At 43.7% G+C, this 18132-nt stretch overlaps 1 protein-coding gene across 5 annotated transcripts in view; it reads left to right on the forward strand.

Annotated features, from left to right (window-relative positions):
- Window positions 1-17823, forward strand: part of ABLIM1 (actin binding LIM protein 1) — a 260188-nt gene extending 242365 nt beyond the window's left edge. Inside the window, exons 13-23 of one of the 5 annotated variants that reach the window (XM_037495686.2) lie at window positions 276-380; window positions 2059-2106; window positions 4839-4979; window positions 7061-7152; window positions 8315-8426; window positions 10291-10355; window positions 11284-11344; window positions 11948-11955; window positions 12740-12814; window positions 13228-13308; window positions 14361-17823. In XM_037495686.2, the coding sequence (XP_037351583.1) occupies window positions 276-380; window positions 2059-2106; window positions 4839-4979; window positions 7061-7152; window positions 8315-8426; window positions 10291-10355; window positions 11284-11344; window positions 11948-11955; window positions 12740-12814; window positions 13228-13308; window positions 14361-14474 (902 nt within the window). In that variant the 3' untranslated portion in view covers window positions 14475-17823. The other 4 variants (XM_037495688.2, XM_037495687.2, XM_054690023.1 and 1 more) reach the window with 4 other exon arrangements.
- The last annotated feature ends 309 nt before the right edge of the window (window positions 17824-18132 follow it).

Below are 18132 nucleotides of genomic sequence, written 5' to 3' on the forward strand. Positions count from 1 at the left end.
AACGAGCTTGCCGCTGACTCCCAGCCTTCCACCGCATGCCATTGGAATGAGGCCTTTTCCTGCTCGCTGCTTTCACCAGCTCTCCTCGAGCTCAACTCTGACTAAACCTTCCTTCACCTTCGCGAGCCAGTTGATAAATTGAATTTGTTTCTTTTATTTCTCCTTTTTGATGTTCCTGCCTTCCAGTTGGTTGTTTTGAATTTTTATGATGCTTGCTTTGTCCCTTTATTGCTCTCCCTTTTCTCATTTTGTTTTCTCCATTCTTCTCATTGGAGGCAATGAGCCGTCCAGCGGCCGAAACTCCCCTCTCCCTTACCGGCCAGACAGCCGCCCTCTCACTCCAACTTACGCTCAGGCCCCTAAACATTTCCATGTTCCAGGTAGGCGCTGACACGGTCTATGTCTCGGTGTCCTGTCACGGTGTAGAATGTAGCCTCGTTGCCTCTGTCTCGTCTCCATTCCTCATGCTCTTCCAACTGGGATGCACACGGTGGACAACCCCTAAATTGCAGGATCTGACCAAGAGGGCCCTTCAAAAACTGTGTATGTGAAATGCCAAGATTATGTAGAAGGCTTCAGTTTCCTCAAAGTTTTGGAAGAGCGTGGAAGCCAGAGAGGGAAGGAAAAGTGGCATCGAGTTGTTTTGTTTTGTTTGGACTACAATTTTAACTTTTCCTTTGCGTTAGTGCCCCCTAAGATGTCATTGATTATCCCAGTGGGGATCTAGTTACCTTCTTATCCCAAAGATTGAACCACAGCATCACTGGAGGGTGTGTTTATTTTTCCTGTTTGTCTCCAGGGTGGAGATCTTTTCTTTTCAGGAAAGTTTCAAATTGGCTCAATGGGGTGGTCTCCCTGCCATGCACAACTAACTCACCACCTCCATAGCCCACAAAGATATCTTGCAATTTAGGCTGGGTGCTGCGTGCTGCAAGCTTTGCTCTGTAACCACAGCATTTGCTGCCACCGTACTAAGAGCCATTTGCCACCAGAAACTGGAAAAATCAGAGCACGTCACTTCCTGTACATTTAGAATCAAATCAGGTCAGTTTTGACAAAGACATAAAATTTCCCATTGAAGGGCACAATACTATTTTTCCCTTTGGAATTTCCTTGTTATGCTTCTTTTTGCTACTCAAAGTAGTGTAATAAATTACTCATGACATTAATGCTAGCACACATTTGGAATCTATCGTCATTTTTTCTTTTGCTGTCCAAGTGTACCTAATAAAACAGAGGAAAATTCAATAAAATTCATGCCGCTAAGCTAGGACTGCCTCTTTTAAAGTTTCATTGAACCTTAAAAACCAGTGTTCTACTTTTGCAACTTTTTCACCTGAAGAGTGCGCCACCAAGATACAGTTCCCAAGATTCTGGAGAAACAAATCTTTTGAAATTTCCTGAGTAGTTGCAGTTAAAGTGAAGTGGTAGCCTGGTCAGATGGGGTCCTATAAAATATGTGAATAATATCTGGCATTTTGCTTCGTTTTCTTTTTTTTACAATCTGACCTAGTCATGTTAGGTTTTGTTGAAATCCATGTCAGCACGTCAAGACAGTCTGCACATAAAGTGTGTCTATGTTTTGTTTTGTTCTTTTAAATTGTCTTACTACATTGTTTTCCACTGGTCCATTCATCTGTTGAAAGCAAATTGAGCCACCGGTGTCCACTGAGAGCTCAATTTCTAGATGGTAGCACTTTGGGGGTTCCCCCAAACTGGCCATGTTGTCCCCACTGTTAGCCCTCTGCTGCTTGAGTTTCTTCCTGTTTTAATCCCACTTTTAATGAAGTGTGTATTTGAAATAAATGGCTCATGAATGAATTACACCTCTATATATCCTAAGATGTATTACAAAGAATTCCATATCACTGTCTTTTGTAATTCATTCATTTCTGTAATCTTTTCTTCCAATTACTTCAATCTTTGTAATACAAAAATTAGTTTTCTGGGTTATTTTTGTTCAAGAGTCTTGCATTTGGTTTGCCCCTTGGTTGGTCTGTTTATCCCATCACTGAACCGGTTCCCATAATCACACACCTTTGCTTTTCATTTCCACAGATCAAGGGATCAACATTTACCGAAAACCACCCATCTACAAACAGCATGGTAAAACCCGCTTTCCTCCGCGTAGCTTTTAGTAGCAGAGTCCGCTGACCTTCTCTTTGCTCTCCTCTGAAAGGCTAATCTGCTGCTGCTTTTGAGAGTCAAACTGGGGTGTCCAGGGTATTCTGTTTCTATGGTCTCCTACGATGCAAATATCGTGAAATTGGTTTTTCCTGAATGGAGAACACGATTGGGGAACTTCAAGTCTGTTTGTGAGTTTATCAAACCATAGATCATCCCATTCAGAGAAAAAGGGAAGTACTGGCCACGCAATAATTTACAAACACCCTAACAGGGTGGTTTGGGCTTTTTTGTCATCAAATAATTTAACCAGCCTTTTATAGTAAATAGTTAAAACTACTGAAAGTAGTAGTTAAGACTAGTGAAAACCAGCCACCTAGGAGAGTGGAGTCAACCCACATCAACTTGACTGTCCAGTTCCCCAGTTTTTTATCAGCCTCTGTGGTGGCATCTGTGCCCGAGGCGGAATCCATGGGACTCAGGCTGACAGAAGCCCTCGCCCTGTACCAGCTCTTGGCCTTAATGGCTGTGTGATGTCAAGGTCGCAATCCTTGTGTCCCTCAGTTTTCTCATCTGCGGAAAACCAGTCAGTTTGGCCAATTTGCCTCTGGAATTCCTGCAAAGAATCACTAATGTGCATTTATAATTGTGTTTCCTTTTCTGGGAACATAGAGTTTTTAAACCCTGGAAATCACATTTTCTTCACCATTATTAGGTCTCTGTAGATTTTATCTGCCATGAATCCTTGTAAATGCATAGAAAGCTAAGTCTAGTGTTCGGGCAACCTCAAAAAATTATACATAAAAAGTGTCTGGAAATTTGAAGGCTGCCTTTCGAATCCAGTTGACATTAATGAGTCCTTGAGGATTAGGATGACATGAAAAGCAAATGAAGTTGAAAATGCACAAGGAAAAACTTTTAGGCCAACAGTTGAGAGGAAAAAAAAGAGTTTGTGTTGTATGGTTTTAGATCTATGATTTCCTTCCTTCATCAGTTTTTTTTTTGTTGTTTTTTTTTTAAGATTTTACACTGCGCTTGCTTTTTTAAGTTTGTTAACATTGTTTTTGTTTGTTTTTTATGGTTTAATGTCTTCTCACCCACTCATTAACATGTGAATGTTTACTGACTTCATCAATTCTAATGCGTAAGTACTGTTTGAAGTCATGCTTTTCTTAAGATTCCCAAGATTTATCAATTCAGAGACTTTTATTAATACAAAAATCTCTAGGCCCTGTCTCTCTGAGCAAAAATCATCAAATAATTAAGATTTAAGGTTGCTAATTTTGCATTGTTTAGTTGGAAGGGGTGAATTGGCTTTTTTCCCTGAAATTAACTTTGATTTGACTTTCCTTCTGTCTGTTGTAATTAAGAGCAACAGAACCAGAACAGCTCCTCCCAAAGGACATTCTGCAGAATGGCAGTTCTGTGCCATAGAAATAGATGGCATACCAAAACTTGCTGTTGGTGCCCAAGTACATTTGGAAAGTGCTAGATATAAATGAGGGCATGACTCTTTTTGAATAATGCAAGGCTTCTCCCTCTTTCATATGTTTTTGTCCTTCTTTAAGAGGAAGATATAATATGCAGTGTTTTCCAAGCTAATTTTTTTTCATAAGGTTAGCAGAGAGGTCAAGGTTCAGAGAGTCAATGTTCTGTGTCTGGCCAAGACTTTCTCCCTTGTTTAGAGTGACCTTGGTCAAGGAAATCGAGACTCAGAAGGTTACCAAAAGAATGGGGAGTTGGAGCTAAAGATTCAGTTATTTCCAGATTGAAAATGATGTGAGCCCAGGGAGGGGGAAAGCTTTATTTAAAGCATAGATAATGTATTTTGAAATGTTTAGTAACATCCCAGGCTAGTTTGCAAAATCAGACTCAGGGAGTGACCATTTAACCTGGTTTGTTTTGCTCGGTCTCTGGGATGAGATTGGGGGCTCAGAGCCAATGACTGTGCCTCTGCACATGACCTTTAAGAACTCTGAGTGCTGCTGCTTTTGTCTGGCTTTTGTTGTTTTAAACTTCTATGTGCAGACCCTTGAACAAAACAATAAGTTTTTTTAGATTCCTGCAAACTGAAAGTAGATTTTCCCATTTGCATGGACTCCAGGACACATTTATAATGTGTAAGGACTAAAATGAACTGGACCTGTATATTTGTGGCTAAGAAGCCACAAAGATACAAAGCCAGCCAGTCCTCTTCTGATTAACGACTACAGTCAAATGATAGTGTCATGCTTCTAACTTAGCTCTTTAATTTCAAGTCACTCATTTAAATTTTGAATTGTCCCAGAGGAGTATTATCTAATGGAATACCATGGATGACAGAAATGTGCTAAGCTGCTCTGTCCTGTAGAGTCGCCACTAATCTCATGTCACCACTGAGGAATGTGCGACCAAGGAACTGAATTTTCAATGGCATTAACTTTTTGCTTGATTTAATTTTATTCATTTAAATATTAACATGTCACTTGTAGTAGACAGCACAACTCCAGAACAAGGTTTTTCAGCTGTAGAACCAATGTAGAATGAAGCTTTGCTTCTAATGCAAAGTGAGGAAAATGAGCTGTCACTGGGCACCACTGAGTCATAATGGTGATAACCAGAGCTTTCTGGAGTGGAAACTTGCCAGAGAGCAAGAAAACAATGTAAGTGGGGTTTTACCACCATGGCCTTGCAGACTGAGAGCTAAGCTCCCCCTGATTCCCACCTAGATGCAGCTGCTTTGGCAGCCCAGAGCAAATCTTCAGAAGACATCATCAAGTTTTCCAAGTTCCCAGCAGCCCAGGCTCCAGACCCCAGCGAGATACCAAAGATTGAGACGGACCACTGGCCTGGTCCCCCCTCATTTGCCGCCGTAGGTATGCAATTGTTGCAGCTAAGCCAAATAAATACATTGCCAGGAGATCTTGAAATGAAATGTATAAACAAATGCAAGAACATGTGCCTGACTGTAAAGACTTTGAGGAAAAGTATGACCAAGAATTAGACTAATGAGGAAGAACTAGTGTATTCATTTATATGCAAAATGCTTCCTGATTAGAAAAACCCAATCACCAGACCCTATTCTAACCAAACCCACTGAGATGCAGATTTGCATGGACTCATGCAAGGTTGTTACTGCAAAATCAGAAACTCTTTTGAACATAATTGAAGCAGAGCCTCCCATCCAGACCATTGGTTTGGGGGTAAATTAACCGAGCGTCCATAGAAATGTGACTTCTTTCAGTTATGTGTGTTTTAGATTGTTTCTGGGTTGTAATTACAATGCTCTTAACCAACCTTAACACTTGAAGCACTTTCACTTTTCTTGTGAGAGCCCATTCTTCACCACTAAGAAGGGCTACTAGAGAGGAGTAGGTGTTCTGAAATACTGTGTAAAGTTACATGGCTTTACATCTATCATTTCCATGAATTCCGTGCTGAAGTGTCCCATTTGAGCTGCTTCATTCTTTGCTTCGAACCACACACTTATGCTTAAGAATTATGTCTGTGTCTTTACTGTTTTGTCAGTGGTGAAATCACTTGGCCTAAAAAGTGGTATTAGCAAATTCACATGCTAATACTGAAAACTTAGGGAGTCAGCATTACAAAGACGTGACTGTCTTATCACAGTTTTCTTGACAACCCCAAAGGCCTTCAATTTTCCAAAAATTCCCAATTTTCTTCATCATGCTGGTTTTCATCAAGTTATTTGGGGGGAAATGCTTACAAGCAATTTAAGTGAATTTTGAAGCCGTTTCTATTTACAGAAATGGTTGACGGGAAATCTGCCTCTCAATCATTATTCACAAGCACCCTCTACATGATGTGGACAAGATTCACCTCATTCTGGCAAAGTTGTGCTTATTTACTTTTATTAGGATAGACTAAAAGAGGAAACTCACATTGCCGTGAATGAATTTAGAACTAAGAATCAATCATCAGCTTTTCTCTGCCAGTCCATGCCTTTCAGGCATTTCTTGGGACCCTTGAGTCTCCTACTTCAGTCAAGTTGTTTAGCTAAGCAGTTCAATTTTGGGGAAAAGGGAGAACTAACTTTTTTTTGGGGGGGGTTGAAACTGTCATTACAAAATAGTTTGAAACTCTATTGGGTCCCAAAATGAAGATAAGTTATGGTCCAATAATCAAAATAACAAAAACTGAGGCTATTAAAGTTTATTTGGATTAGATTAGCAAGCTTTCCTGTTTCTTCCCACAGCCAGATTAATCCAAGCAATTTAGGAAAAACAATAATTATCTTAATTTTCAACCACTCAGATTCCTTTCTACTCCCCTTTTCCTCTTTTCTAAGAATCTCTAAAATTGCACATGGTTAGCCTCAATGCACTAAAATAAACATTTTAGATGCATTAACCTTGTTTTTGTTGACCTGTCATTATAAAGCACTCTCAGGACCATTTATAAAGGGTGAGGAAAAGAAAACATTAAGCCCCATCCCTTAAAAAAGAAAAAGCATAGTTATTAATGAATTTAGGAAGGTAGAACACAGGGTGAGAGTACGACCAGTCTGAATATATTAGGAAAAAAGTACAAGATTTTAAAATTTGTCACAAGTGAATGTCTTACTTATTTGATGGTAGCTGGATGAATTTGGATTCCTCTCTACTTGAAAATTGACCTCAGGAACATCAAAATAATAACTGTTGGTTCCCTCCCCACCTACTATGAAGAGTTCTGACCAGTGGCACAGAGATGACTCAGACCAGTCGCAATGGCAAACCAAGTTCTCACTGAGCAGAGTGAACTGGGAGGCCCACATTCTTGCCTTACCGGACCCCACATTGAACTGGCTTGTCACACAGAACCGCTTTCATGAGAAACCCGCCGGTAGTGCTGAACTGGTGTAGGCAGGCTGACGAGTTGAGCACAGGCGGACTAATCCCTTAAGGTCCCCTTGCCATGGGGCTAATGTGAGAAGTTGTCTTTGCTGTGGAATTAGGAGCTGACATGAGGCGCAGATCTAGTGGCAGAGAGGAAGATGATGAGGAACTTCTGAGACGCCGGCAGCTTCAAGAAGAGCAATTAATGAAGGTTTGTCCTTAAACTACTTTGCTGCAGTTTTCCATTCAGTACCTTTTAATCCCTGCTTTTTCAATCACTATTTTGGGTGAGCAGGAGCTGGTCCCAGCCCACAGGGCTTGCAGCCTGACAGGCGAGACAAGACAGGCAGCTGGTGACAGTAATGGGGCCAGAGTATTTAGTAGGTTCTGGAAGAGGTGACCTGGAGGCTGCATGTCACAGGGACTGAGAATGTTTGGGCTTTTGAGAAGAGAGAGAGAGAGAGAGAGAGAGAGAGAGAGTGTTATATAGCCAAGGGGAGCCACCCTGCCTTCCCTCATACACACTCTCCTGAAAGAATTCCCTTGAGATTAAGCATTTCCCCAAGTCTTCCCTCAGGGTCTGTGGGACCTTGTATGTATCCACAACAGGAGAGGGAATAAAATGAATGGCCACCAAGAAACCCTCACTATACCCTCCACACTAGCCCACCCGCAGCTTCCCAGAGGGCCAAAAAGAGCCAGTTCCAACCTGGCTTAGGGAGAACAAGGAAAGTATCAACTCTCCTACCAATAAGGGGCTAGTGAAGCCCCTCAAGTGACATTTTCCAAAGATACTTAATCAGATGGGAAATGCACATGACACTAGTTATGTGGGGGAAGGAGACGAAGGTGCATTCACTGTCTGATCCTGGTTTTGTACAGTATTTGCACAGAAAAACACTGGCTAGACAGAAATCAAAATGTACATGGAGGTTATCTCTGAGTAGTGGATTATAAGTTAATCTTCTTTCCTTCTGGATTTTATAAAATCTGTATAATGAGCATGTATGACTTTCTTCCTTGTTTTTAAACAAATCAGCATGATTTCTTTTTAAAGCATACCAGTCTCAGTCTCCCTGACCACATGGAAAGTCTGCACACACTCACCTCCGTCCTGCTCACACTCTGGGGAAGCGGGGGTAACACATCCTTCTGACATGGAGCAGCTTAGGGAGGTGGAGCCTTGCTATTGACACAGTGAAGAGAGGTTCTCCAAAGCCTGGTCTGTCTCCTGAGGAACCGCCAGGCCCTGGAGCTACCGCACCCAGGCTCCTCCAGAGCCAGGCGCTGCTTGTAGAATGGTCTAAGAAGAAACTGGAGTTCCTGAGAGTACTGGCAGCCTTCACTTTCATTTTTCTTTTCTCTGTGAACAGCTCAATTCAGGCCTGGGGCAGTTGATACTGAAAGAAGAAATGGAGAAAGAGAAGGAGAGCCGGGAGAGGTCGTCCCTGTCCGCTGGTCGCTACGATTCTCCCATCAACTCGGGTGAGCAGCAGGCCCATTGCTGTCTCCAGCCGAGTGCTGGCGGCTGCAGTGAGGAGTCTGTGCAGACAGGCTGTCCCAAGAAAGACCATTTCTGGTGAACCTTCGGAGTGTTCTGCAGGAAGGAAGTGTGAGAATCCACGTCCTGTCAGCTTAACTTAAAATCATGTTATGGTTCTTCCTTAAATTTATTTCTTTCCCACTAGAAATTGGAAATTTTCCAATTTCCCATTGGGGGGTGTCAAGAACCATGAAGGGTTAGTTCCCATGTGCTTGGTCTACCATCTAGAATATTCATCTCAGAGAGAAGCAGCAGAAGGGAAACCCAGATAGAGAACAGGATACTTTGACTACAGAGAGCATGAACATTTTCTAAGCATTATAATTTTCCATTTATATATTCAGTTCAAGAGGTGTTTTGATGCTTCTGAAGGAAACTGCTGAGATACAGGACTGAAATAATCTGTCAGTATATTTTCCCCTGTTCATATTTATCATAAGCCTATTCTCTCTTTACCCACTAGATTTCTTCTCCCGTGTTCTAAACTAGTACCTAATTTTCTCTCCTAAGGGTTCCTTTAAGAATTTGTTTAGTTTCATTATATGCAAATACTTCTGCCAAACATTATTTCATTAATCTTTATAACATGCCAATGATGTAGATGATGATATTATTATCCCCATTTTATAAATCAGGAAGCAAGTAGAATAATAAGTAGCAAAACTAGGATTTCCCACTCTTAGTATTATAATCCAGAGTCCACACTCTTAGCTGCAATGCCTTGCCATAGATGCCCCCCTGGCTTTGACATTGGAGTAGGTGGCTTACTACTCTTTTGAGTACCTTCGAATTATATACTCCCATTTTGTAAGAATATGTAGCTCTATGCCCTCATCAATCAAGAAATAAAGACATAAGAAGATGAAATATCATGTCCAAGATGCAGAGGTGTTAAGTTGCAGAATTCAAGCCCGGTCTGCTCTCTTCAAAACCCAGCACCTTCTGAGGCACCCATGCTGTTGCCAGTGTGTCCATACCAGACCTCCCGGGCACTGACCAGTAGATCAGGATAGCTTGCATGGCTGGCGTCTCGGTCAGTTGTCACTGTCACCCAACTGGGGCATGCATTCAGATAGCCTTGGGTGCAAATAGTTGCTCACCTGTTTACAAGATAAGTGTCCTGTGGCAAGATATTTTATTTCTCTTAGCTCCTATTTCTTCTGTAAAATGGAAATAACAGTAGTGTTATTAAATTTATATTAAGGATTCAAAGAGCTAGAGCTCTCAGATACAGGACAGATATAGCACAGCTAGTTCCAGTCCCAGCTAACTGTCTACACTTCCTTCCCACCTTCCTAGGTGATATCATTGCAACCTATTCCCTCTCCAGTCCTCCAGCACCCTCTAGTTAGCTTTCCGTTATAACAGATCTACATTTTGAGAATTTTTATATGATTTAAGTCATAAAGTTTTTTCTTTATGACTTAAAGGGTGACCTTGTGTCTCATTTATTTTGAAATTCATCAGAGATGTTTATATGAGCATTACCTTGGGAAAAGTTACCTTGTATCATGGGAAAAGTATGTTCTTTGGATTGACCAGTATTCATTCATTTGTTTATGGATATTTTCATTATTTCCAGTTTTGGCTATTGCAAATAAAACTTGCAGAAATCAGATAGTTAAAGAAAACATCCTTGCGTGACCCAAGCATGGTAGCATTATAGAAACACTTGAGTCCATCCTTAGTTGGATTATCGTTTTTAAATCATCTTTCTGCAAAGTAGATGATACACTGTCAATTCTATTACAGAATTAGATTTCTGATTTCCTAACAATTGCTTTTTAACTTTCTTTTCCCACTTAGCGTCACATGTTCTATCATCTAAAACCGCATCTCTCCCAGGCTATGGAAGAAATGGACTTCACCGGGTGAGATTTCACCATTAATTATTTCTTTTTTTTAAAAAAAAATAAAGATTTATTTTTATTTATGCACACAAGAACTGGGGTACAGGCCAGAGGTGGGAGGTTAAGAGGATTCACCAGAGACAGAGTGGGGAACAGAACAGGCAGATTGACCGAAATGCGCTACTGAGGGGAGCAGCGGGCCAGTCAGGAGAGGTCTGCTGCGCCATGTGGGTAGCTCCCTGGCCAGGGATCGAACTCATGCTACAGTGGCTGCAGATAGCTTCATAGGTTGGTGTTAACCCCTTGCACCACCAGGGAGGCCCCGCCATTAATTATTTCTGTGTCCTTTCTGTCTCCCACCCTGTGGGAAGGCTGACATATTATCTGAATAAGTCTAACAATATGATCTCAGTTCCAAATTTAATAAAAATTGTAACCTCCCTGATCTGGTAAATCACTTTGAGTTACAGGCAAAATAAAATAGTTCTATTGAGAGCGGGAGAAATTGACTTTACATCAGAGGACAGTCTGTATAAGCTTATGGGAGACTAGATTAAGTAATTGTGTGGCAGATATTTCTACAATCAAGAAAATAGCAATTACTTGAACCATTATCTCTATTATAAAATGATATAATGAATTTCTTGTGACTGTCTTGTTCACAAAGCCTAAAACAAATGGAATTGTGTAACTATGTGTGAAAATGTATTTTTACTTATTAGCAAGAGATGCTTGCTTACCACGGGCCTGCTGGGCAGTGGCCCTGGCTATGCTAAAAAAGACAAAGAGATTTCATAGCAGAAGAAAGAGGAACAAAATATAATGAGGGTCTAGGAATTCAGCTTGGAAAGATTTCTTCACATTTTGTAATTCTTTTCTTCCTTCCCATGGGCCTCTAAAATAATCACTGTGGAGCAGATTTTAAATAACGTGTCTTTCCGCCTTTCAGCCTGTTTCTACAGACTTTGCTCAGTACAACAGCTACGGGGACGTCAGCGGGGGCGTGCGAGGTGAGGCTTCTGCGACCACATGTCGCCGCCTTGGCTGAGGCTGAGGGTCACGCAATGTCACGTCCAAAGTAGGATCGCAGCTGTGTGCTAATAGAGCATTGATTAAAATCTCACAGTATCTCTTCTGAAATCAAGCCACGAGACATGAGTTTGTAAGAAAGAATCCCAACTCCTACTGTGCGCTGAGTGTCAGATACCAGAGGAACAGCAAGCTGACATGGTGCCTCAAGATGTGTATAGCTGATTGTGTGTGTGTGTGTGTGTGTGTGTGTGAGAGAGAGAGAGAGAGAGAGAGAGAGAGAGAGAGAGAAGCTCTATGTGAGAAATGCTTTCATGGAGATATAGAGAGAAACAAGGAGTCTTCTGGGTGTCAGGAGAAACTTCCACTTTCAAAGCCTGTTTTAACTGATAACTAACACCAAGCAGCATTTGCTGATAGACAGGAGGGGGACAATGTGTGCAGAGACAGGGAGAGACTGCTGTCCAGTGGGGAGATTTTGGGCAATTGTAGTAGATACTGTCTCTATGACGTGACTATCATTTTTTGTGTTTTTTTTTTTTTTGTCTTTCCCTGATGCCTTCTTTCTTCTCTTTTCTTGCCAGACTACCAGGTATGGAACGCTGTCTTGCTCCAGTTGGCCCTACCAGCAGAACCACCATTTTTCACTCCAGACTCTTGTTGCTGCTTCAGGAAAGGGTTTTGGTGGAGAAGATATTTACTTTGGTTGATCAAGTCATTAGTACACAGTCCTGAGGAGCCACCCCCAATGCCGGCTCACGCTGTCCCTCAGGGGCAGGGGACGTGGGGGGCTAGGCCAGGTGTCCAGGACACTTCTCTGACCTTGGGGGGTCTCCTCTGGCTGGAAGTCAAGCAGCATCTGGGGTCTACCCGTGTACAGTTTATCTTCTAGTTATAACCACTCAGTGATTTAGGGCCTCCCCGCCTTCACTGGGTCCCAGGTGAAAAGAAACTTCCATCTTGGTGATTACCGTGGTATATTCCCTTTTCCTCATCACCTAGACCTGATACAAATACAATGGCAGAGAAAGGAAGGAAACATGAAGTAAGCTAGGATGTAAATAAGAAAATAGCCATCAAAGACCTGGCAGGATTGTTTTGGATTATTTTGTTTGTATGTACCTAGAGTTTCATACATGGACACTAAATCCAGGGATGGATCAATAGCTATTAAGCCAGGATCTTCTCCCAATTTGATTATAAAAGATTGGTCTTTTTGGCTCTTATTCAGCAAGGAGCTCAGGTTGAAAACTCCATGGTAGTTCAGAGAATCATCTGGTAAATGAGCTCCCAACAGGGAAGTGTGGAGCCCATAGCATCCCCCAGCCCCTCCCTACTGTCAGGTCCTCCTTCCTGAACCAGCTTTTCTGTTGCAGACCCTCCCCGATGGCCACCTGCCAGGAATGAGAATGGACAGGGGCGTGTCTATGCCCAACATGTTGGAACCAAAGGCAAGTGCAGCTCTTGTCTTTCCTCCTGTTCGGGGAAGGCAAACTGGCACATGGCCCTGAGGAAATGAAGTTCTCTCTCTCTTCGCCATGCTCAGACTGACAAGGCCCACTTGGCTCTAGGTGGGCCCATTACACAAGCCACACCATAAAGCGCCTTGCTGGCTGCGGGTTTTGTCACACCAGGTCAGCAGGCTGCACCTCCCTGGCTGTGGGGCTGTGTTCAGTGTATCAGCAGCCTGTCTCTCCTCTGACCTCGTATTAACTTGGCCCCTGCCGTGCGTGCTGTCCGGTCCACCGGAAACCCCCATCTCTCAGATGCTTCGATTACACTGTCTCAGCTACTCTAACTGAGGAGTGGTGGGTGTTAGGGAAATTGCACTGTTCCAGAAGAGGTGTTCTTGTTTCCTTCTTAGGTATTTCCATATGAAATGCTCATGGTGACCAACAGAGGGCGCAACAAGATCCTAAGAGATGTGGACAGAACCAGGCTGGAGGTAAAAAAAAATCCAATCCCAACTGCAAGTCCCTGTGCATTTCCCCCACCACGCCCCTAAAAAATATCTCATAAAAGCAAAATATAAAAAGGGCCCAGCTCATGTTGTGGGGAGAGCTAAGAGGTAACTTGGGAGAAAAGCCCAAATTTACACTTTAGAGTTGAGCTTGAGGCTGTGTGGAGAAATGTACCATTCGGGGGACATAGGATGACTACAGTAATTCTCCTTGGAAAGTTGGTGTCGCCATCATTGTGGTTAGTGATGGAGAATGGAATCTCCCACCCTCTCCAGAGACCCCCTAGATCTTCCTCTTTCCCATGAACCTGGGTTGAGCTCAAGAAAAAGGAGCGGGAGACCCTGCATTGGACACGTCTCCCTCTTGGCTGTTTCCGCATTCCTGGTGGAAGGGTTATCTCTGTCTAAGGCCTCCCCAGACACGGAACACTGATCTTTGTACTTTTCCATCTGAATGATTTAATTAAGAAAAACTCTGGCTGCCAGTTTCATAAAGCATCATTCCTTTTCCCTGACAAAAGGCAGCACCTTAGTGAGGTCAGCCCCGTAGAGAAAACAAAGGATCTAATATCCTAAGGGAACTTTTCTGGGAGGAACGGCAGATGGACGTTCTCTTCAGCAGACAGTCATCCTTTGGAACTCCTGTTGCTGAACCAGGCCCAAGTGCCAGGACTCCCTGAGCACTGCTCTGAAGTCTCTGGCTTTCTTATTGCCTTGGCCCATTTTCCCTGCATCTTCTCAACATCGCAAGGAAGTGGAGTCACCTCCAGCATAGTTGCTCACGTCCTCTGTCCCTTTGCCATTCAGCGTTATTCTAATAATTGTTAATACACCACCTCTTTTGTTGATGAGGGGGGTTGCCTCACTTGGCCTGCCCAGGAAAGGAACCTTCTGGTACAGAGCCTTTAAGTAAACCTCAGAGGTAAACTTCTCTTCCACGACTCAGGCTTAGTCTTCCGCATTATTATGCATAACCTGGAGAATAACTCATCTGTGTGGCCATCAGAACTGATCACTGTTCTTTTTTCCCATCACAGCGCCACTTAGCCCCAGAAGTTTTTCGGGAAATCTTTGGAATGTCCATACAGGAATTTGACAAGTTACCTCTCTGGAGACGCAACGACATGAAGAAAAGAGCGAAACTCTTCTAAATCCCGCACATAGTCAGCAATTAGAAAAAGGACTGACAATGGCAGTGACACATAGGATGTTGTATTAAATCCCAAAGTTGATTGGAGAATTTGCAGACTATTGTCCTGCAGCAATGAAAAAAAAGGGAAAATCTCATTAAAACACCCATGAGCCAAATATCAGGCCAAGCAATGGGCAACACCTGCCAAGAAGCAATGGGGTAGAAATTTCTATGTTCCCACACTGGACAGTAGTGTTCACACGTGACCTTTTTACATCACCTTATGTCCACAGCAGGAGCTACTTCTTTGGTTTTCCTTTCACTGTTGTCCAAGCATAGTGCTAACTGTATGGATCAGAGCCAGCAAGTGCCCTTAGGATGCCGCATGGAAAAACGCAGTTGTCACGATTCCAAAGTCTGAGCACTTACCATGTAGCACTGTGGCTGAGAAGCAAGAGCCTGAGGGCCGCGTCCATGTGGCAGCAGTCTTGCGCACGCCTTTCTCTCCCGGCCTCACGCCGCTCGGCCCAAGCGCCCCCAGGATGGAAACAAGTCGGGGACCCCAGCAGCTTTGCTCGATTGGGCTGAAGAGCAGCCAGAGTAATTTTTCACAAGCTCCTAGTTTCCAGTCATTTGATAGGACCTGGTTGGCAAATTACTTAGCTAATATTAAAAAAAATTTTTTTTGAAAGACAGAGAGAAGGGAAATGAACAGAAACCACCCCCACCTCCTTAGCTCTTTCTCTGCTTCAGACAGTGTGCTTGGTTCTTTCTCCCCACCAAAGACAGGAGCCATCTTGGGCTCCCTTTGTAAAAAAAGGAAAGTGGGGAGATTGTCTTAGGCTGGCCCAGTCCGTGCTGTTCGATGACCTTTGCCCAGGACCAGAGCACTCTGAGGGAGGAAAAAGTTCCATATCCTTCTAGTGCAAGTTCTTCCACTCGCATCCTCCGCTCTGTCTGGCAGCCCCGAGCCCCACCAGGCTCGTGCCAACTTGGGTTTATTTTCAAGGTCTTTTTGGTGATAGGCTAAGGAAAGCATGCTTTTCTCTTTAAAGTCTCTGCATCTCCAAGGTGAATTGCCTCAAAATGAATTTGGCCTTTTCAGCTTTCCTTCTTGCCTGGCACTGTGGTCTTCTTGACGTGCGTGCGTGCGTGCGTGCATGCATGTGTGTGTTTGTGTTTGTATACATTCTCACCCAGGGTATTTTTCTAAGTCTGTTCTTTAATTTCAATTCTGTCCCCCTGTGCTGCAGCTTCCAAGGACATTTCCAAAGGTGTGTGTCTCAGGTCAAGGGTGAAGCCAGACTGTACCCCCAAACCACGTGCTCATTTGGAAGGGTGTTAGGAAGAAGCCAGCACCTTCGACAATTCACCTACCCTAAATCAGCATCAAGCTGAAAACCCCAGACCTGGCATCAGGCTGGGAGTGAAACACAACTCATCTCACCAAGTTTACAAACTGAGCCCCACAAGATTCACTCCAGAGCCCAAGGCTTCACACCACACACCCACACCCGCCTCCCCCCATGAGGATTTAAGACCACATGGCAATTCCTGCCAGCCTCTCAGACGAGATGTGGTCCGCTGAGGGACCCCACCCATGAGACTCCACTTAGGAATAGAAACCTTCTTTGAAAGCCACAGGAGAAAGCATCTGAACTGCCTATGCTACTGATAATAAAAGCTCAGAAATTCTTCCTGCTGGCACCAAGTATTAAGATTGTTGGTATCTGACACCAAGGGAAAAGCAGGCGGAATTGTTTCTGCAGACGTCTAACTCGAGACCCATTTACTAACCAGTAATGCCTGTGATCGCCCCATAGTCTTGCCCTGTGCTCTTCCCTGAGGAGTCTGAGTCCTCCTGTCCTTTCAGTGCTACCTACTGACTGAGGACTGTTCTCACTCTGTGTGTGTGTGTGTGTGTGTGTGTGTTGACCCGTGTCCATCAGTTACATCTTGCTTCACCTTGTTCCCGCCCTCCTGTCTTCCCCTGACCTCTCCTGCATCCACAGCCCCAGCACGGCACCACTGTCCTTGCACTCTTGGTGAAGTGTGTGGGGTGGGACACAGTTTGAACCCGTGTCTCCTGCCACAGTCCAAAACCAGAATGGCCCAATTTGGGTTTTAGTGTTCAGCTGGCTGAGATTTTGTTTTTTCCCTATGGACACAACCAGTGGTTTTCCTTGATTAATGAATGTTGACCCAAGCTCCTGTAGATCAATTGTCAGTGTAAGAAGAATTGCAATAATTGCTAAAGAACTGAACCCGAAATCTCCCACTAATGAAACTCTATTTTTTCTTGTATCTTCTAAATTCAGTTTAGCATCCAACTTGGGGAGGGAGGTGGCTTCTTTGCATATCAAGTGTATGTCAAGTGTATGAACTAATTTGAATGACACTGTGTAAAAATACATTGTCAGAACTGTCAGTTGCCTTCTGTCTGCAAGCAGACAATCCTGTGCTAGCTCTGGTGACGGGACTCGGAACCCATCATGCTGACTCGGTGCCCCAACTCCACGCCCCAGCAGAAGGATGGGCCACAGACCACCTGACTCTCCTCACTGCCAGATCCAGTGTTTGGGCTACAGCATCCTGTCCATTTGGTTAATTGGGGCTCAGCACCCTCATCCCCCAAATTTACCAGGAGATGAATGTTCTCTGCATGGGCCCCACCCAGCACTCCATGTAACAATCCTAGTTATTCACGCAACCAAATTAACAGCAATAGTTCATGCTAGGCAAGGAGGTGCATCCCCGGCAAGCCTCCTGGTACACGTATCCAGGGCTACACTCTGATGTCGGGTTACTTGTGAGTCGATGATTGCATTAAGTGAAAAGGCCCCTGCAACAGTAGGAAAGGCAGTGCTTCCTTCAAACACTTTTCTTCCAGAAAAACCAAGATACCATGTGGTATTCCTGTGTGATTTAGAATGAGACCACGAGCATTTAGACAGATACACAACCATGAGTGAGATGTTCTCACGTGACCTGTTCACGCCCTAAAGGTAAACTGCTGGTCTTGACAACCTTGGACAGAAAAGCTAGTTTCATGGGTGATAAAGTACAAAAAGGTTGTTTTTATCTGTCCTGCCCCCTGGTCTCCACGTTCTCCCTGTTCTCTTCATTCTGTGGCCACCTCCTCTTCCCAGGGGAGACCAGAGCAACTCTTCTCACCAACTCTTGTCTTCTTCTTCTGTCTTGTTAAGCCACTTGGAGAAGTCTCGCTGGAAAATGTTTATAACACTTTCTCCTAATTTCTTTTTTTTTTTTTTTTTTTTTTATAGAGGCATGCTTTATTTATTTGTTTGCTGGTTTGTTTGTTTGTTTTGTTTATACATGCACTGGGTACAGTCAGAAGCGCGGGAGGGTGAGAGAATTCACCAGAGCCAGAGCGGGGAGCAGAGCAGGCAGAAGGACCAAAGTACACTGCTGAGGGGAGCAGCGGGCGGCAGGAGAGGTCTGCGCGCCATGTGGGACCCTCCTCCGGAGGCCGGGGAGCAGCCGGGGATCGAACCGACGCCACAGAGGCCGCGGGCAGCTTCTCAACCCAGCGCTCAACCGCTGCGCCACCGGGGAGGCCCACTTTCTCCTAATTTCTTTACACTTTGAGGCAAACACCTTTTTCTAAAGAATTGCTTCTCAGATGATTATAGAAAAATATATTCGCTTTTGCAAGT

This window comes from Talpa occidentalis, unplaced genomic scaffold (genome assembly GCF_014898055.3).
Source record: "Talpa occidentalis isolate TD23 unplaced genomic scaffold, MPIMG_talOcc4v2.1 talOcc4.8, whole genome shotgun sequence".
Classification (NCBI taxonomy): Eukaryota; Metazoa; Chordata; class Mammalia; order Eulipotyphla; family Talpidae; genus Talpa; species Talpa occidentalis.